Source organism: Nothobranchius furzeri, chromosome 2 (genome assembly GCF_043380555.1).
Source record: "Nothobranchius furzeri strain GRZ-AD chromosome 2, NfurGRZ-RIMD1, whole genome shotgun sequence".
Taxonomy (NCBI): domain Eukaryota; kingdom Metazoa; phylum Chordata; class Actinopteri; order Cyprinodontiformes; family Nothobranchiidae; genus Nothobranchius; species Nothobranchius furzeri.
This window is the reverse complement of record NC_091742.1, coordinates 86,266,476-86,287,686: the sequence shown is the minus strand read 5'-3', so window position 1 is coordinate 86,287,686 and position 21,211 is coordinate 86,266,476. Positions and strand designations below refer to the sequence as shown.

Below are 21,211 nucleotides of genomic sequence, written 5' to 3'. Positions count from 1 at the left end.
CACTTGGTAAGGCTGTTCCTTTCTGGAATGCAAACTTTAGCTCAGTGCGAATATTTTGACCTGTTTTATTTTATTGTTTAGACCAATTAGGCAGATGTGGTTTAATTGTAACATTTGTCATTTTCTTTGGAGCAGTGAGCTAATTTTATGAGACATATTGTTAAATTTTCCAGTGGGACCATCTGGTATATATTCTTTGGGTTGGGGCCCTATCTCCAACATAGGCTGATGTCTTCTCACCATATTCTGTTTTATTTTATTGGGTTATTGGAATTCTGCACAACACAGTAACATGCATGGTTTATACAAGCAAACAAAAATATCCTTAGCTATCTTCCTGGAATGTGAACTTCAGCTAATCTCCGCTTGTGAAAGTTTGAAGGTTCTCAGCCAAATGTTTACGTTGGCAGTCTAAACCCCGAGCCACATATTACGAACTCTTTTACCTGTTTTCTTTTACTGTTTTGACTAATTAGATATATTTTGGTAAGAAGTGGTTTAATTTTGACCTTTGTCATTTTCTTTGGAGTACTGAGCTGATTTTGTGGTTTACTTGATTGTTAAATTTTACGGTGGGACCTTGTGCCCATTTTCGTGGGTTTTGGTCACCATATTCTGTTTTATTATTTTGGTTATTTTGTTTTATTTTATTTTAGCAGGATATTTTCTTTGGTCTTGGTACTGGATTACTACACAGCGCAGTGCAGTCTTGGTTTCTACCAGCAAACACTTACCAGCCTCGACTATCTTCGGGTTATTGAAAGCTAGATTTTTATTATTATTATTTTTTTTTATTTTATTTTATTTTTTGGCCATTCGTCCACTCTGAAGCGAACGCAGTGCTTCCGGTCTGTTAGAAAATAGATTTTCCGGGGTTCGTGGTTGACACTCTGTCCTTTTGCTGAGATAGTTTTTCTTATCTGAATAGTTTTATGTTATGACGCGTTCATGTTGTTTGAGTTCATTCCGTCTTGGGGCAATATGTGTTTACCTTTTCTTTTCTGTGGGTGATGTTTACCTGTTTTGTTTTGACCCTATGTCTTTAAACAATTAAGGATGTCCTGGCTAGTGATTTTGTTTTCGTTTTTTAGTTTGCTGCCGTGAGCAGAATTCTTACCCAATTGGGATTTGTGGACAAAAATGATTTGATTTTCTGCTTCAAAAAGGTGTTCGGGCCTTTCATATCTTTAAAAACTTCCTGTTTTTATTATTTTTTCTTTTGCTGTTCAAACAATTACATTCTGGGGGGAACGCAGTGTCAGGTTTGAATCATTAAAGTATGTCTCCGTGCATTTTCTGTCCACCTCAGTGCTTGTTTGTTTGCTGACCTCACATGTGTGTGTGGTCTTGATTTTAGCTTAGGATGATACCGTGTGGACTGTGGTGGTCAAGTTCTGGTGAATTTCAGCCCCAATGGGGGTCCGAACTAGACTGATCAAAAAGAATGATGGATGGATGTTGCTGAAGAAAAAGTTCAAATTCCACAGTGATTTCGCAGAGCTCTTGTGCTTTCTCACCACAAACTGTGAAACCAAGGAGATTGGGGTCCTGATGCACATGCTGCTACCAGATGGGGCATCAAGGTCACTCATCACATCCCTCCCATTGCTGCATATTGCTGAGAGGGCCACTACGACTGTCAAGTCTTGCCTTAACTTGTGTAGAATCCCCACTTGAAAGGGATGGCAGAGTCTTTGCAGTTTTATATGACTGGGCTTTACTCAAGGACCACACAATTATTCCTTGTCGTCTTCATTTTATTTTGTTGTTTTGTAGAAGGCTTAGGATTGTGGTTGGTCTTGTGCAGGTAAAAACCTCAAACAATTCAAAGAAGAAACATGTAAATGCAAATGGTTACGACAAACCCATACTATACATTTTACTAAATTCAAATTGCACAAATACTTAACTGAGAACCAACAAAATAGTACATCACTTCAAGATAATTTGCAGTGCAAACTATTGATGTCAAACAATATGGCCATGCCACATCACCATGCTAGTAGGCCGGTGGCTAAGCTACAGCCAACCAGAAAACAACTCCAGCAATAAAGTTTCTTAAGTTTCTCTCTTACCAGCTGCCTTCCTGCTGCTTGAATCAAGACTCTGCCAGCTCCACACAGGCTTGCCACATAAGCAAAAGTGCTTCACATGGACCAAGGTTTGGTACCTTTGATTGTCTGATTACTAAAACCGGGCGTCGGCTGGTGCATCACCTTTTATAGTCCTGATCCTACCACTGCCAAACACAGTTCCACCATAATTGTTTCCAACTAATTTACATTTAAGCAAACATTACTTCCCCATTTATCTTATTTTATTAGACTTTAAAAGCATACGTATATATTTTTTTTCTTTTTTTTTCTTTTTTAACAAAACAACGACTGAAACCATCCTCATACGAGCTCACCGAGGATGGCAGATAAGTAAACAATCTGCCTTGAGCTTGCAGGGCCCATTTACCATGCCGCTGCTGATGTTTGGTGGTCACACTCTACCCTGGAACCGCCCCTCAGCACCTGACGGAACGAGGGGAAACGGCAGCAGTTGGGAGGAACAACGGAACCGACACCTGGTGGCTGAGACCCCTCCTGGGTCCATCCACATGACGCTGTGACCAGCCTCCAACGATGTCAAGATCCAGTACCAAAAATCTCCCATCTGGTTTCATGGCTCCCTGTCCAAAAAGACATCCCCTCACCGTCCCCACCGTCACAGAATCCCATGTTGCTATGACATCATCAAAGTTGCTGACACATGCCTCTTGCTACATCATCAAAGTTGCTGACACACGCCTTTTGCTCAGAATGGCTCTCTCTCTCCTGCCACACAACTGGTGTGCCACACAATGGGCGTCCCTAAGAGGACATCCGAGCTGAAGTAAGAGAGTCTGGGTCTGTAATGACCCTTTGCCCTTTCCCCACCTACAAACACAAAGCCCCTCACATCGACGGCCCAACCACTAGGATTCTTCTGTTTCATCTCGACGAAAGTGCAACGCCATCCCGCCGTGCTCTCCTGCATAAATCCTCACTGCTAAGCCTTTGACCCTCGACTCTGCCCCAATTGTAGATGCTGAAACCCCCTGACGCTTCCCATGCTTCATAGATTGGCTGTCTTAAAGCAGAAAAATTGGTATCGGCTTTTGTGACAATGTTTGTTCATGTTTTGCTTAGTTTCAACTGTGTTTCGGGTAAAGGAATGGTTGACAGGCTCCTGACAGGTGCCTTGGTCCATATTTTTTCCTAATGAAGGTTTCTCCTGTTAAAACTAGTTTATTGATGTCCTCTTAAAATGTATCATCTATGATCGTTTTTTATATTCATCCAATTTCTTACAGGGTGTTGCTTATTACAGTTTTTTTTGAGGATCACTTAATATTTTGTGTTCGTTTGGTGTGTTAGAGGTTTGTTCTTGTATTGCACTTAATCGTGGTGTTAGTGTTATTATTTTATTCTGCTTTTCATAGCACATGACCTATGTTTCCACAGGGAGGATTGTCTGGTAAAAACTGATTTTCACCTTCTAGTGTTGATAATGTTGTTCTTACGAATAGAGTTCATCAGCCTTATTTACATTTAAAGTGGTACATACTGTATTAGATGCGTGGAACACGATTTTGTCTGGGTACCATCTGGTGTTTTTGAATTCGACCGAAGGTTATGTTATGGTTTTATTGGTCTGCCAATTATTGTTTTGAATGTCATTCACTTATTGTTCCAGCGTTGTCATTGACACTTTCTGCATTGTCTGCCCCTTGATGTAGTTTTTGTGTGTTTATCTCTCTCTCCACTTTGGAAAATCTAAATGGTTTTTAATTAATATAATTAAAATGGGTTAAATTGATCAGCTTGATAATACAACCCCTGCGTGGTGAGCTTTCCCTTCAGGTAACCCTGGATGGGAAAATGAAAATACCTAACAAGTTTCTTATTCCATTTTTGGTTCTTTTTAAAACACAGGAAAGGTTTTTCTTTACCTTGCTGACGTACGTTTCGTTTGTCGACTGCAAAACATCCTCAGAGCTGACGCTGATGGTGGCGTCACTTCCTACTCCGTTTATCCGCAGGCAGCAGAGGACGTTGCCGCCCTCTGCTGCCCGCTCTCCCCTCTCCGATGATGCAGTCCCATGTACGATCCAATGAGTAAACTCCATCGTCTCTGATCATGGTCCCACATCCACGTCTCCTTATCTCGATAGCTTCTTTTATCCATCTTTTGTATTTCTGTTGTTCGCTGTTTATGATCCTTGTGTTGTCCCAGTCCATTACATGGTTTTCTCTTGTGCAGTGATCTGTTACGGCTGACTTCTCTATTGTTTCTGCTTCATGTTTTGCTGCTCTTGTGTGTTTTCGACTTGTTTCTTTCTCACACTCCTTTCTATGTTCTATTGTTCGTGTGTTGAGTTGGCGTCCGGTTTCTCTTATCTATGTTTTATTGCAGAGTTTGCATGGGATTTCGTAAACGACTCCACATTTACGTCCAGCTGGTATCTTGTCTTTTGGGTGCACTAGTCTGTTTCTAACTGTTGCGTATGGTTTTGTTGGTGTGTTTATGTTGTGTTTTTTCATTGTTGCTCTTATTTTATCCCATCAGTTGTGCCATGTCATCTGCTGTGAGGTTTGTTCTTTTGTTTAAAGTCTTGTCCTGTCTGATTCTGTTAACTACTATGTCTATGGTTTTTTGGGTTGGTGTTTTTGTGAACATGGATGTGACGACTTTAGTTCATTTGGGATTAAAAGCAGGCTGTGGCTCATTTTCAGAGGATTTGTTTCATTTGGTTTAATGCGACCATAAAGCGCGTGTTGTCATTTCTGATTAATAACAGAAAAATAAAATTATTAATTTAGTTTAAATTATTTAGTTCATGTTTCTGTTTTAACCTGCATCCTGTTGGCTTCAGCTCACTGCTTTTATTCTTTATTCAGGTTGGAGTTCTGCAGCTTGTCAGAGATCAGCTGTTCTTCTCTGGTCTCAGCTCTGAAGTCCAACCCGTCCCATCTGACAGAACTGGACCTGCGTGGGATCATCCTGTCTGATTCTGGAGTGAAGGAGCTCTGTGGTTTCCTGGAGAGTCCCGACTGTAGACTGAAGGTTCTGAGGTCAGTTCTCTGCAGCTGTTGGAGGTTTTTCTGTGTTTAACAAACTAAAATCATTCACTCATTCTTCAGAATTAAATCATTAATAAATATTTTCTTCATGTCAAACATTTAATTTTTTTTATAACTTTCCAATTTTTCCAAAAGTTTAAATAAACATCTTAGAACAAAAATAAGTTTCTGTTTGAACCTTTAAATAACTTTTACTGAATAAAATATTAAACATCAGTTCATCGTGTTTTTGTGTTTCTGACTTAATAAAATAGATCAATTGTATTTAAATGGTTTAGTTCAGTAGGTCTCTGCTAGCAGCAACTATTGATGGGGTGTCTGGAGATAGAATATAGCTGAAATATGGAGGAAACACTATTGCAGGATGTTTAACTGTGTCAATAGTGAAAGGTTCAATATTCACTACAATTGTGGCCTGATTGTCTGAGCTGATGAAGTCCGTCTTGCTACTGAGAAAAAGTCATTAAACAAAGCGTGTGGCCTTGAGCAGTTCTCAGCAGAGCACATGTAGTATGCTAGTGGAAGAGTCCATGTGTTCCTCTCATTGTGCTTTACTGGTTTGTTGAAGCGTGCTATCTGACCTGATCACATGGTATCAGTTCTTTTACTTCCTGTGGTGAAAGAAACAACTGGAAGAATATCCTGCATGGATAAAACAGGCCAGTTGCCCTGGCAACGGTTGTCTAAAGTGTTTGAGCAGATTCTGCTGGAAAGACTTCAAGAGTCTATAGCAGCAACTGATCATCAGTGTGGTTTAAAAGTCAGCGTAGTACTGACTTATGTATCTGTGCTCTAAAGGAAACTGGAAGTAAGTCCCTGAGACAGAATCCATCTGTTTTTATGTGTTTTTAGACGCCTCCAAAGCCTTTGACAGAGTTCATCAGCATAAACTGGACCTACAACTACAAAGTAGAGGCTCCCTGCAGATAGAATCAGGATTTAGCATTTGTGGTCCTCTCACTAACTGATGCAGGTTCAGTGGGGAATGGAAGTCTCTGAAGCCTTCACTGTATCAATGGAGTCAGACAAGGTGGAGTCTTGTCTCCTGTCCTCTTTAAGCTGTACCTTGATGTCTGATGCTCTGAATGATCGCTAGACTGGGTGCTTGGTGGGCCACCTCCTTGTAAATCATTGAATGTATGCAGATGATCTCGTCCTCTTGTGTCCCTACAGTGCTGGCATGCAGCAGCTGCTAGCTATGGTGAACAGTGTGACATCATGTTGAACCCTAAAAAGAGTCTTGTCATGATTGCTGCAACTAAAGAGGATCAGAAGCTGAGCTTTCCATCTTTTATTTAATGAACCAAGTCCTGGATGTGGTGAGAAGTCAGATATGTGGGGCCATTCTAAGAAGTGAAGTGTGTGATGATGAGGATGTAAAGAGACAGTGCTGTAAGCCGTACCTGCAGGCTAACACTCTGGTACAGTAACTGTGGCATGTGCTCAGACCAGGTTAAAGTGGCCCTTTGTCCTTCCTCTTGTACTCCCTTCTATACGGCCCACTTGTGCTGCACTTAAAGTCAGGCTGGAATGAAGAAACTACAAGTAGCTTATCAGGATGCATTTAGAATCCTCCTTAGGCTCCTCCCACCATGGACGTCTGCAGGTCAGATGTTAGTCAGGAGTAACGTCCCTACCTTTCATGCACTACTGAGGAACTACATGTAGAAATTCATGCGTGGTTTGAGTTTGTCAGCTAACATTGTAGTCGGAGCCTGTCAGCTTTAACATAGAGACACGAGGTATTCCTCAGGCCTTTTAAACACTGGAACAACTGCCTTTATGCTTTGTGATGGGAATGTGTTTGATTTGTTTTACACATTTTATACTTTTATTGTCTTTGTTTATTTTATTTATTATTTTATCTTCGGTGTCTCGTGATATGGACACATTTTTATCTGGAATAAAGTTTGATTCATCATCTTCTTTTTTCTTATTTAATACAGTGTGGTCATTTGATGTTTGTTTACCTTTGACTGGCACGTTTCAGCCGGAACATCCGCCTTTGTCAGAGCCGCCAGCTGTTCGTGGCGTCACTTCCGTTCATGTGCGGGCAGCAGAGGACGATGTTGCCCTCTGCTGCCCGCACATAATTATGAACCAAAACACAGAACGAACATTCAGAAGTTTTAAAGTTTCATTTAGTTCATGTTTCTGTTTTAACCTGCATCCTGTTGGCTTCAGCTCACTGCTTTTATTCTTTATTCAGGTTGAGGAGATGCAGCTTGTCAGAGATCAGCTGTTCTTCTCTGGCCTCAGCTCTGAAGTCCAACCCGTCCCATCTGACAGAACTGGACCTGAGCAAGAACGACCTGTCTGATTCTGGAGTGAAGGAGCTCTGTGGTTTCCTGGAGAGTCCAGACTGTAGACTGAAGGTTCTGAGGTCAGTTCTCTGCAGCTGTTGGAGGTTTTTCTGTGTTTAACAAACTAAAATCATTCACTCATTCTTAAGAGAAAAGAAATTAGCTCAGTTTGAAACTTTAACCGAAAAACTTTTTGGTTGTTTCAAAAGTTTAAATGAGAGCATTGTAGGATTTGGTAAATTGAGTGCTTTAAGAGCTCAATATATATATATTACCTCTACTTGTGACCAATAAGCTGTGATACTCTATCTAAACATAAAATATCAACCTGCTTGGTCCTTATTGTGTTTTAATCAGAAGATTCTAGGATTCTTTGTTTATTAAGGGATTGTACACACTTCGTTTTGATTCAGAAAAGAGTCAGGTTTATAAAAGTAAGAATTTATTTTACCAACAATTAAAACATGACAGGTTAACTAACATTTACTGTGATGGATGGAACTAGATGTGATGTATGAAACCTATGTGTGAATGCGAGGTTATCAGAACTTCCGTATCTAGGAGAGCTGAGTTCTGGATGTAAAAGAATTTGGTTTGCGTTCAGCTATGAAGTTGATTATTATCAAAAGGCATCAGACGCTGTCTGTGTGTCTACTTCACCCGTTTTCGGAGACCCTCTTTGAAGGTCAGAGAGGTCGGATGACCTCTGGCACCCAGGTCCAGTAGATTGACCACAGCACCGACTTCTCCAGTCCAGAGATGTCTCGGGTCACGACAGATGGATGGAACCGCGCGTCTGGGACTCTTAAGGAGCCGTAACAATATCAGCTTGTTCTGCAGGAACCGTTTGCTGTATCAGCTTAGCAGGTGCAAAAAGATTTTGACGACGTGTCAAAAGCTTTGATGGTTAAAGAGGGTTTTGCTTCAGATGGCCGGTCTGAAGCTTTCTCTAGAATGATGAATCACCAGAGTGATCCAGTTTTAATGTTCTCATGTTATGATTTGTGTAGCCAACCAGAGGTTGACAAGTTTGAGGAATATTATCAAGACAACCTCAGAAGCACGCTTCTTTGATCCGGAGGCTCTGTTCTGGGGTAAAGGCTGTTTATGTGTCATGGTTTTTTAATTTTTTTGTTTATTTCATTCAAAATAAAAACAAATAAAACATATAAACAATAAGAAATGCATAACAAAAAATCAAATTTAAACGAAAAGGAGCAGAATGAAGAAAAGCATCCTATAATTTCTGCCCCCTTTTCCAGTAGAAATAATCAATTTATATATAATTACCATTTGTCAGACACACATACAGATTCATTTTAAACTTTTTCCTGTTCTAAATTCCAGTGCGATCATGATCATTGATTTAATTTACATTTTCGTAATTATTTAGTACACTCAATTCGGTACAATTTTTGAATATATTAAATGACAGAGTTTTTTACTTTCCCTTTTAAGGTTATTCCATAATTTAACACCATTTACAGATATATTCCATTCCTTCATTTTAGTTCTAAATCTGGGTTTTGTAAACACATAAGTTTCTTTCAGCATGTAATTACTAGTTCTCTTTTCAAATTTCCCCTGAATGTTTGTTGGCAGAGTACCTAAATTGGCTTTATACATGGTTTGTATGATTTTCCAGTCTTTTCAGTCATGAAATTTCAGTAATTTATATTTAATGAACAATGGGTTCGATGGATCTCTACAGCCACTATAACTGACGATTCTCAGAGCTCTTATCTGTAAAATAAATACGGGTTGTGTATAGTTTTTGTATGTTGCTCCCCAGATTTCTACACAATAAGTCAAGTATGGAACAATCAGTGTATTGTACAATGCCAACAAACCAGAAATAGTCAGTAAAAACTTAACTCTATGTAATACTCTTAAGGATTTGACAATTTTACCTTTTATGTAACTAATATGGGATTTCCATGACAAGTCTTCATCAATAAGAACTCCAATAAATTTAGTTTATTTTACTCTTTGAATTGCTATCCCATCTATTTCCAATGACACATCACTGTTCTTTCTATCATTAAACAGTATAAAATTTGTTTTATTAAGATTCAGTGTCAATCTATTTATATTAAACCAGTTTTTAATTTTAATCAGTTCATCATTTATCACTTTAGCCACCTCCTCAATATTTGATATTTGATCCTGAGTAAAACAGTGTCGTATCATCTGCAAATAGAATGGTACAGAGTGTCTTAAATACATTTACCAAGTCGTTAATGAACAAAATGAACAGTTTTGGTTCGAGGACTGACCCTTGTGGCACTCCACAATTAATTTCACATAATTTTGATTTATGGTCCTTTATCTGAACAAACTGTTTCCTTTTTTCTAAATAAGTTTTAAGCCATTGATGAGCCACACCTCTTATTCCAAAGTGATTTAATTTTCGAAGTAACCTTGAGTGATCAATGACGTCAAAAGCTTTTTTCAAATCAGTGAAAACACTAACAAAGTCATTTTTATTGTCAATTACTGTTGATATTTTATCCATTAATTCCATTATTGCCATTGCTGTGGAATGTTTAGTTCTAAACCCATATTGTTCATTGTTTAAAATAGTATTTTTTTCGATGAATCTATCCAACCTTGATACAAATACTTTTTCCAACATTTAGAAAACTGTGTAAGCAGTGACACCGGCCTGTAATTATTGAAACTATGTTTATCACCACTCTTGTACAAAGGAATGACTTTCGCTGTTTTCATTGCGTCAGGAAAAGTTCCAGTAGAAAGTGATAGATTACAAATGTAATTGAATGGTTCAATGACAGATTCTATGAAGGTTTTAACAGTTATCATGTCCAGGTCCTGATAATCAGTTGATCGTTTGTTTCCACAGTTTTTTATAATGTTTCGTATTTCTTCTTTATCTACTTTGTCAAGGACAACACTATTGACAGTACTAATCACTGTGGTCAATTTATCTTCTATTATTGGTTTGTTCTCCATCAAACTCCTACCTACATTTACAAAAAAATCATTAAACTCATCAGTGATTTCTTTATCATCATAAATATATTTTTTGTCCTTGACAAAGTGATTTGGAATACTGGATTTTGTTTTCTCTCTCTTAGTCACACTGTTTATTATTCCCCAAGTAGCTTTTGTGTTATTTTTATTCTGATTCAATAGATTACCATAATAATCTTATTTTTGCTTCCTAATTATTGTTACCAATTTATTTTAATATTTTTATATCAATCTTCTGCTTCCCTTGTTTGCAATTTAAAAAAACTATATAAATTATTCTTTTTTGCACACGCATTCTTTAATCCCTTAGTCATCCAAGGTTGATTTTCCCTTTTACCTGTAGATTTGATTAATTTGCTGTTATCATTATATGACTTCAACAGTATTTTCATGAACGATGTGTATGCAGCGTTGACATCACTGCCAGAGCCAGAGATTTTCCTTGTTTGAAGTGACCAAATACTTATTTTCCACCCTGATTTACAAATAAATTCTTTAAAAATCCTGCCATGTGAATTCATGGATTTTTTTCACATTCTGTCTCTCACTGTTGAAGTGCACCTATGATGTAAATTACTGACCTCTGTCATCATTTTAAGTGGGAGAACTTGCACAATCGGTGGCTGACTAAATACTTTTTTGCCCCACTGTATATTATAATTATTATAAGTAACAATAAACAAACGTTTATTTAATGATTATTTAACTTATAAGTTTTAGAAGTTCATATTTAATTTAAGAAATCATTCTTTGATTTAGCAACTAATCCGAGCTGCGAGTGTTCACTTATTTGGAGGCATGAAGAGTCCTGTAGGACGATAAGGGAAGCTTGAACCTTGAGGAGAGAACATTATTGTTGACAGTTCGTTATCTTGTGTTCAGAGCTGCAGAGAGGCTCTGAGCTCCAGCTGATGGGATGAAGGCAGGCTGATTTAAAGGGAACACATGCAGTCTCGTGTCTCCTTTTTGACCAGATGTTGAATGGTCAAACTGTACCTAAACCTGACCATTGCTGGACGTTACACCATTTTAGAACAAAAATAGGTTTCAGTTTCTGCTTGTTAAATCCTTTAAATCATTTTTAACTTAGAAAAATGTTAAACATCATTTTATCGTTTTTGTACTTTTGACATGATAAACATAATTTATTCCTTTTAAATTATTTAGTTCATGTTTCTGTTTTAACCTGCATCCTGTTGGCTTCAGTTTACTGGTTTTATTCTTTATTCAGGTTGTGGAGATGCAGCTTGTCAGAGATCAGCTGTTCTTCTCTGGTCTCAGCTCTGAAGTCCAACCCGTCCCATCTGACAGAACTGGACCTGAGCGAGAACATCCTGGAGGCTCCAGATGTTAAACAGCTGTTGGATCTAGTGGAGAGTCCAGACTACAACCTGCAGACTCTGAGGTCAGTATCTGGGTGGAGTGAGTCCAGGCTGCTGTCAGAAGGACTGGACTAAACCCAGTTAGGATCAAAGCAAAGATCCAGTGTTTCCAGTAACGCTGCAGCTTCCCAGTGGCTGCTTTCCTCAGTCCAGCTGTGAGAGGAGAATGGTGACAGGCTTGATGAATAGAGCCAGAAGCTTGTTGTGCTGATGTAAAGACGAGAGTTGTTGTGTTCATGTCTCCAGGAGATGACGCTGGATTCCAGCTGACAGCCTTCAACATGTATAGAGACAGTGGTCCTCATTCATCAAAGTGTCTCCATCAGATCTGATCTCATACTGTTTGTTCTCTCATTTCAACAGGAAACAGCTGATCACTTTGATCTTTGTCACAGCTCTGAGATCAGTCTGACTGCAGCCTGTAAATCACTGGCTCTGATTTCAGAAAGCAGGCTTCCATTTAGGAGCCATGTGGTCTTTCTACAGAGCAGAACATCTGCTGGTCCACTCAGCACATCTGTCCAGCTGTCTTTCTGTCATTAGTCTGATCCAGATGTCTTCAGGGACATCATAGAATGCAAAATGTTTCCACTGTGGACTGGAGTCACACCTGCAGAGGAAACACGCTTGATGCTAAAAGTCTCTGCAGGTGTGTGAGCTTCACTCCAACACGTTAACATGAGAGCTGAAAGGAAGCTGCTGCTGATGGAGGATGTGCTGCATCACTGACTGACAGCTGATGGAGAGAGTCTGGAAACAGGAAGTCACCTCCTCTCTTCTCTCTACAGGTGGGAGTCATTTTGGTGACCTTTGACCAGGAGAGAAGATGAGCTGAGTCCTGATGATCCTCAGAGGCGGAAGCAGCAGTTTGTGTAGAAAGAGACTCTTGACGGGATCATGAAGATGAATTATGTCAGGTTTATGCACTTAAGACACCATATAACAACACAACACAAGGAAAGAGACACAAAAGTCAGAATTCTGTTTTAAGCTCGAGAATGGAATAAGGCCACACCAACTCAGTCTCCACTGAGCTGACAGTTCCTCCAAACCATTCTGGCCTTTGGAATCTGAGCACCTCTATTTATTACAAGCTGGGAGCTTCCCTAGTAACATGCCTGAAGAGCTGATCTAAAGTGTAAGGGTTAAAGAGTTTCAAATTAAATTAATGACCATAGATATTAAAGGTCCATATCTAGTATGGACCCCATCTCTGGACACTGGGCTATTTAAATCAGAAGATTGGTTCTTTTTATTACAGGGAAATTAAATAAACACTTTGCATTAGAGGTGTGAATCTTCACTTGTCTCCCGATTCGATTCGATTACGATTATTGGGTCAACGATTCAATTCGATTCGATATCCCGATGCATCACGATTATTTCATATTGATTTGTTTTCATCGATAAATAGAAGATGTCAGATAATTGCTTTTTTATTTTTTTATCCAAAACGTAATTGACACAACCTGCCATGCCCCAAAAGCTCTCCATCCACAACAGGTTAGGACAAAACATTTTAAACATTTAAGAAGATTTAACTAAGTAAAACATCTGTTTCCTCGTTCAACACCACGCCTCAGGCTGAGAAAACACGCTTTGCAAAAACTCACAAAATCTAAAAAAGTACTGAAAACCTACAGGACACATAATGTAATAATAAAATACATAATGGGTTCATATATGAGTGTTTAATGTCTCTGAGCAGCTCTAGAGTCAAATATTTATGCCACAGTTGAAGGGTGTCAGAAATAACACCAAATGAAATGTTTGACTTAATTTCATTTGAACCCAGTGGTTCGTTTCTGAAATGTTGGAGAATGAATCAAGTTCTGTTTGATGCAGAAAATAATAAAACATCAAATAAATTCTACACTTCCAATAATTTTAAGATGTGTGTTTTATTCTTCCTGATAACACCAGCAGAAGGCTGTGGGCTGGATTAGGATTAAATTACCCAGCTGATGGATCTCCTTCGCTAACCAGCTAACTACAAACCTTTCCACTAACCTGTCCTGTGTGACCCTCACCATATAACCCTCATGTCCATGCTGTCTCTGGAGGAGCAGATAGGAAACGAGACCTCCTGTAACTTAAAATGAACCAAAGCTTCCTCCCAGTTTCTCTTTAAGCTGAATTTAACATCAGTTTATCATCATGACACAAAAGAATAATGTGGAACAAGAACTTCTATTTCTCTCTCCTTTTAACTTCTCCGTGTCCCTAAATAAAAGAGACAGACGATCACGCGGCAGCTGCCGTCATTGACCCCGCCCCCTCCCCAAGACCGGATCTCCCTACATTACAACAAGCAGTCTGACTGAGCGCTTCCAGGAAAAATAATAATTAAATTATGAAAATAATAACGCGTGTTTGGAGCATCGGTTTGGAGGAGCGTCCTCCGATCGTCTCTCTTGTGTGAGCAGACAGTGTCTCTCTCTCTCAGTTGCTGATCGAGCGAGCGGAGCGCACCGCACGACAACCCGCTCAATTAACATAATTCACGGCCCAAATCCAACAGAACCGGTCGGGCTGATTCGGTTCCGGTTCGGTCTCTGTGACAACTCTAGCGCTCAGCCCTGCAGTACCACATTAAGGCGGAGGTAAATGTGGAGGACGCTCCGACAGATTTGGATGCAGCGCTGGTGCCGCCATTAAAAAAACAAAACTACATTCCACTATAATCGATTATGGAGTACTCTTCTACGATGCAGAATCGTTTATGTCCGCATCCCGATGCATCGATTATTTGATTATTTTCCTCAGCTCTACTTTGCATGAACTGAGAGACAAGAGAAGAGAGACTTCAAACGTTTAAGAAAATGTATTATCTTAATGATTTTAAACAGTTTAGCAGAACTAACTCTCTAATGATGAATGCTCGTGGAATGGAATGTGAGGTGAAGTGTGTGTTGGTGCGATGTCAGTTCAGAACCTCCGTTCTGGAGAAGCGAGTCTGAGTGGGAGATAATGTTTTGCTCCTAACTGATCAACGTTTGAACCGTGGTCATAAACACATGAGACGCCATTTGTCGCATCTACATACCCTTCAGTGAGACTCCCGTACAGATCAGGCTGCCAGGTCCACGGACCCTCCTCTGGTACTGGAGCCGATGAAACGGCGTCGACAGCACGGCAAACCAGTCGTTGGATAGTCTCCAGGTAAAAAGCAACAGGTGTTTCACAGCGTCAAACGGGACCCCCCCTTTGGGTCAGCGAGTTCAGCTTTTATTCTGAAGGAACCGTTGTTTTGTTGATAACAATGACAGGATTTTCCAGCTTGGCGGTTCTAGCTTAAAAAGGGGAGTATAGATGGCCAGTCCATACTTCACTTAGCATGCGGTGAACTTCAGGGGATCTCGAGATCTGGCTGAATACTGATCTTAAAATGGCGTTGTGCTGTTTTATTAATCTTGATGTTTATGATTCTGGACGAATCACAGCTGACAGATTAAATTAACACCACAGAGACTCTGCCACGCTTCAGACATGAAGGTTCTGATTGGATTTGCAACAGGAATGTGTCATGTGATTACTTACCTTAATGTATCAGCGTGACTAGTGGCTAGAATAAGTCATTCACTTATTAAAACATATTAAATCATAACATTGTGATTTCACAGATCGGTCACATAGTTTTTATTGACTAACAATTGATTTGATTAGCTTTTATTGAAAATAGAGTTCTTTGGTTTTTAATATAAGAAAAAAAAAGCATCTTCTGTCTTCATCGCTGGAATGTAAACAGTTTAGAAGTGAATGCATGACCTTGAGGCTGTTTCATGCACTCTGGCACTGCGTCAAAGGGACTGTGGAAAAGATGAAATAATCTTGGTTGGAACAGCTCCTTCATCACGTTACAAAAGGGAGGGGAGAAAACACAGCTCTCAGTCTTTAATTGTTACAAGTTTCAAACAAAGAGCTTTCATTATTTCACAAAGAACTTTCAGTGTCTAATCACACGATGAGTAGCAAGCAGTTGCACGAGTCAGCAATTGACAGATCAGCAGATCTATTCGGGTCATCTTTGGGTCACATTAGGTCAGATTTTAACACCCTTAAAGTCTCATGAGGGAACTTAACAATACAGCAACCGTTTAAGCATCAAATGGTAAAATCATTAAGCATAAAACATAAATGAAAACAATCTAATTATAATAAAAACATAAAGCATGATAAATGAAATCATGAATAATTATTCTACCAAATAATTTATTTTTTCTCTTTTTTGTATTTTTGAGCAACATTTGCTGATTCTATGTTTTTATCTCCAGAGAAATACTTTAAATGATCAATAATTAAAATTAAAACTTAAACAAAAAACATGTAGAAAAATCAGAACATGTAATCTGAATATGTAAATAAGTCCAACTCAAGACTTTTTTTCATCCATTTTCTGTGAACTGAATATCTGATGGGAATGTTGTCCTCATCCTTTCTGGAACGCCGGTGCTGAAAAGAATCAAAGTGGAGTTTTTCACTGGCACCAATAAACAGGAACAGAAATCATCAGTCTCAATGGGACGTGTGCGTTTGTTCCTCTTTGTTATCGTGTTTGCTGTCAAACAACTTCCAAGCCTGCATCAACACAACAAAACAACAGCTGACAGTCTGATCAACTATCACTGTCTGCTCATATCTGCACAGAACTGATCCAGATGTGTTGAATGGAGCAGATGTGCTGTGGTGACAGTAACAGCTGTGTTCTCTGAACAGACCAGATGAGAAAGTGTTGGAGTTCACTGACACCACCGTCTGCTTCATCAGAGGAAATGATCCTGCCACACAAACCTTTTCTTTGACTGCTTCATTTAAGCAGCTTCACATGACGGCTTCTGATTCAGCATCAGTTAAAGGCTCCTTCCACACATTTGTTTTCATCTTCTTTGATCTCAGCTGTTTCTAGAACTTTAACACCTACACTTTCACACCTGCTCTCACGTTCTAAGCCACATACACTCCATGAGTGCAGTTGTGGGTTTAAAGGTGAATTTGTAACATAATACCATGTCACAGGTTGATGCAAGGGACCAATCTGAGCACGCATCTGTCACCTGTCGTAAGCTGAAGGTGATGAAATCTGTTGTAACGTGGCCGAGGCCATGTATTTATCGAATGTGCCAACGGTTAACTTTCTGCCAAGACACATCATTTGTCGACCTGACACCAGGAGGTGGCGATAATATCTCTTAACTTGTCCAGTGTCCTTATCACAAGACACAAGGCACCTCTACAGGAGACGAGACTTTTATCTAAGTCCCTTTTAATAAAGATATAAAATAGTTCTTTGCTTAACAGTTTAAGAACAATTAAATTAAACAATAAATGTTTTATCTAAAGTGTTTTAATAATGCCTGACTGCATCACTGTGATGAATGAATCAATATAATTGTTTATTCTTGAAATAATGCTTTATTTCAGATATTGAATACACCACATGAGTCTACTTGTTGAATGTATTAATGATTTATTCATCAGTATATTCACACATTAAATGTGGTCCTCCTTGGGCTGCCAGCTTACTGTGGTAGAGGGGTTAGTGTCCCAATGATCCAAGGACCTAAGTTGTCTGAGGCTTTATGCCTCTGGTAGGGTCACCCATGGCAATCAGGTCCTAGGTGAGGGATCAGACAAAGAGCAGCCCAAAGACCCCTTATGAGGAAAAATATATCAGGGTATCTGCATGTTTAAGGGAGCCAAATTTAAGACTTTTTAAGACCTTTTTAAGGCCACTTTGACCAACTTTAAGCTTTTTTTTTTTATTTCATTTAAGCTATAATTTCCAGCTATTGCCTGGAACCGGTGCTAGCCACGTCGCAAACGTGGGATTAGCCATCCAGTTACCATTAAACTTGCACTTCCCCATGGTGCAAGCTCCCACTAGCTTAACCAGCTAATGTGCTCATCTAAAAATAGCCCCCTTTCACAACCAACTGAATGTGTACGGTTCCGCTTACGCCAACATCGTGTACAAAAATGCTGAACACTAACTAGAAATTCACGAAAATTTTATAAAATAAAAATATCTTGTTTATTGGGTCTTTGGTCATTTAAGACCTTTGGAAACTGTATTTAAGGATTATTTGTCATTTCTAAGGATTTTTAAGGCCTTAAATTTGGAAAAGCAAATTTAAGACTTTTTAAGGACCCGCGGATACCCTGATATATGCAAACAGTGTTCCCTCGCCCGTATGCGGGTCATCAGTGTTTTCCTCTGGAGCCAGGCCTGGAGTTCGGGCATATTGGCGAGTGCACGGTGGCCAGGCTTTCACCCATGGAGCCCAGCCAGGCATAACCTGAAGAGGAAACGTGGATCCCCCTTTCCATGGGCTCACCACTCGTGGGAGGGGCCAAAGGAGTCGGGTGCAGTGTGTGACGGATGCTAGCCGAGAGTGGGACCGTATAGGGTGTGTTCCAACTACAGGGGGATCACACTTCTGAGCCTCCCTGGTAAGGTCTATTCAGGGGTTCTGGAGACGAGGGTCCGTTGGATTCAGGAGGAGCAATGTGGTTTTCATCCTGCTCGTGGAGCACTGGACCAGCTCTATATTCTTAGGGGGGGTCCTGAATGGTGTGTGGAAGTTTGCCCAACCTATCTACATGTGTTTAGTGGATTTGGAGAAGGCGTTCGACCATGTTCCACAGGGGACCCTGTGGAGGGTACTTCAGGAGTATGGGGTACCAGGCCCTCTGATATGGGTCCCTGTCTGACCGGTGGCAGAGATTGGTCCGCATTGCCGGCAATAAGTCGGGCTCATTCCCAGTGTCAGTTGGATTCCGCCAAGGCTGCCCTTTGTCACCTATTAGTAAGTAAATTTTATTTATATAGCACTTATCACAGACATAGAATCACAAAGTCCTTCACAAAGATCAAAACAAAATAAACAAAGTCATAAAATCATAATCTCAAAACAAATAGATTCACAAAAGAAAAAAAAGTCATAACATTTAAAAAATTCATAAATATATGAAAGATTACAAACTTGAGGTAAAAAAAAGAAAGATTTAGGCAAAGCAGTTTTAAATAAAAGGGTCCAGGCTGTCGATACTACATAAGGATAAAGGAAGATCATTCCAAAGTCAGGGTGCAACAGTCTGGAAGGAGCGATCACCTCGACTTTTATATCTGGTCTTTGGAACCTCTAGAGTCTAGAAGGTTCTGGTGTGTGGACCTGAGGGCTCGGGTTGGAGCATAAGGCTTTAACAGTTCAGTAATATAGGGAGGAGCTTGACCATGTAGAGCACTGAAAGTTATAATCAGGATTCTAAAATGAACTCTAAAGTTAACGGGGAACCAGTGCAGAGACGTCAGAATAGGAGTGATGTGTGCTCTTCTGTTTGCTCCAGTTAGGAGCCTCGCTGCAGAGTTCTGGACCAACTGAAGGCGGTCAAGGGCTTTTTGTTACTGTAAAACATGTGAAGAGTGTGTTACAGTCATCTAGACGGGAGGAGATAAAGACATGGATAACCATTTCAAGTTCATGTTCATGCATCAGTGTGTGAAGGGTTACCCACAGTCCATTGCTGCAGGTCGAAAGGCTCAAGTTCCTTTTCTGAAAATATGTATTTTCTAATGAAATTAGTTAATTTTAGGATAATTAATTGATGCTCTAAAACTTTTATGTGCCTTTTTGATTAATGACATAAAAGACAAACACAGAATACAGGAAACATTTTAATATTTAGCTGTTATGAGATTATCACAAATTTGTTGTCAGATTATTTTAACACATACAGATAATATTTGTCCACAATAATGTTCCAGTTCCTTCTGGTAAACATAGTTAGAGTTAATGATTTCCTCTAATATAAATATTACAAGCAAACCAGAGGTTAGTTAACATTAAAACCATAAGAAACTGTTTGTGTGATAAATGGAAAAAATCAAAACAATTCATCTTAAAACAATGAACTCTTACTAAAAACACTCCAAGTTTTTTTAAATCCAGTTCAAATAGGTTCATGGATAGTTTGGTACGTATAATTAATTCCCTAGGAGAATTTTATTAAATGAAAATATTTTTAAAGTCAGATCTAATTTGTACTTTCTGTTGACTTTATGACTTATAAGCAGATGAAATATTCTACTGAGACAAAATATTTCTGAAATATAAATTTTCTAAATTCTTGAAGAACAGAAAAATTGATTAATTCCAAATCACAAGAATTCTCTCAAATCAAATCCCTTTTAGACCTTATAGTTTATTTCTGACCTTAGAAGTGTGAACAACTAAATGAAAGAATCATTAATAAGTTTATTTAAATCACCCTCAGACTCAGTTAAAATACAGGCTCCTGGGAAACTTCATTTTTCTGTTAATAAAGCTTTTTATGACCCAAGATGTACATTTAAATACAAAAATCCTCCATTAAACAAAAAGATATAAGAAAAAACAAAAGTATGAAGGCAATCCAAAATCTATAATTCACAGCTACACAGCTCAGTTTGAACCCCGGTTTATACACGTGGTTCCTTTATGGCACAAAGAACAGAGGAAACAGCAGGTGAAGTTTCTTCTCAGCTGGTTTGTACCTTCAAAATAAAACTTGTTGGAGAACTTTGTTATGCTTCATCATATTCAGTTCTACAGTGTTGTTAACAAATTAACACCATCATCTAAACGATGAATGTCTTTTATCAAAGCCAAACTAAAAGTTGTTTTTATGTTTGTATTAACTGCTGTTAAGGCTGGAAACAACGTCTCTGATTCATGAGCTCTGATTGGACCACAGCGCTAAAACACACATTTTTTTTAAAAGACTTGCTTGTCTATAAGAAATGTCCCCAACCCTGCATTTGTCTCGGTATGTCCACAAATGTGTGCACACTCTGTGGCTGATATCTTTATGTGAGCAGATGTCTAACGCTGGGAGGGGGGACGGGCTTAGCAATCAAATTTGATGTATTTCCTACATTATGTCACAGAACAGGATAAAAGTTTCACTTTTACAGATTTCTAAAAAAATATACCTGAAAGAAGGAAAGCTCTTGCTTCTTTAATGCTGCAGCTGTTGTGTTAACCAATATGTACCGATACTATATATATTTTCTTAACACTTTACAATAAGGGTCCCTTTATTAACATTCACAAAATTGTTAACTGTGTGTCCGATATTATCGGTTTACCAATATAATCTGCCGATATTGGCCTTAATATTGAATTCCAGAAAATATGGGTATTGGTTTTTACTACTTAGTGACCTAACTTTTACATATGTGCACATATTACCCATCATGCATTGTAATACATTACTTTATATTTACATTAATAGTAAGCAGTTGTTAATACTTCATTTAATAATTTATTAATGCTAAGTAATGCTAATTAAGTAACATTAATAAAGGGTCCATTTCCCCACACTTTCAACACCATGTAAAAGTGACCACACCTGCTACATTGCCTCTCTGTTTCAGTTAAAC

The 21,211-nt window shown here is 39.0% G+C and overlaps 1 protein-coding gene across 13 annotated transcripts in view; it reads left to right on the top strand.

The window, feature by feature from the left end:
• Positions 1 to 21,211, top strand: part of LOC107373330 (NACHT, LRR and PYD domains-containing protein 12) — a 306,418-nt gene that overhangs the window by 201,292 nt on the left and 83,915 nt on the right. For 12 of the 13 annotated variants that reach the window (XR_011519105.1, XR_011519106.1, XR_011519104.1 and 9 more), the window contains exons 8-9: positions 4,929 to 5,102; positions 7,321 to 7,494. Coding sequence is in view for 5 of the 13 variants with exons in the window: in XM_070548110.1 (XP_070404211.1) it covers positions 4,929 to 5,102; positions 7,321 to 7,494 (348 nt within the window). In the remaining 8 variants the exon portion in view is untranslated. Of the gene's footprint in view, positions 1 to 4,928; positions 5,103 to 7,320; positions 7,495 to 11,639; positions 11,814 to 12,578; positions 13,676 to 21,211 lie in introns of those variants that run through there. The other variant, XM_070548111.1, reaches the window with a different exon arrangement.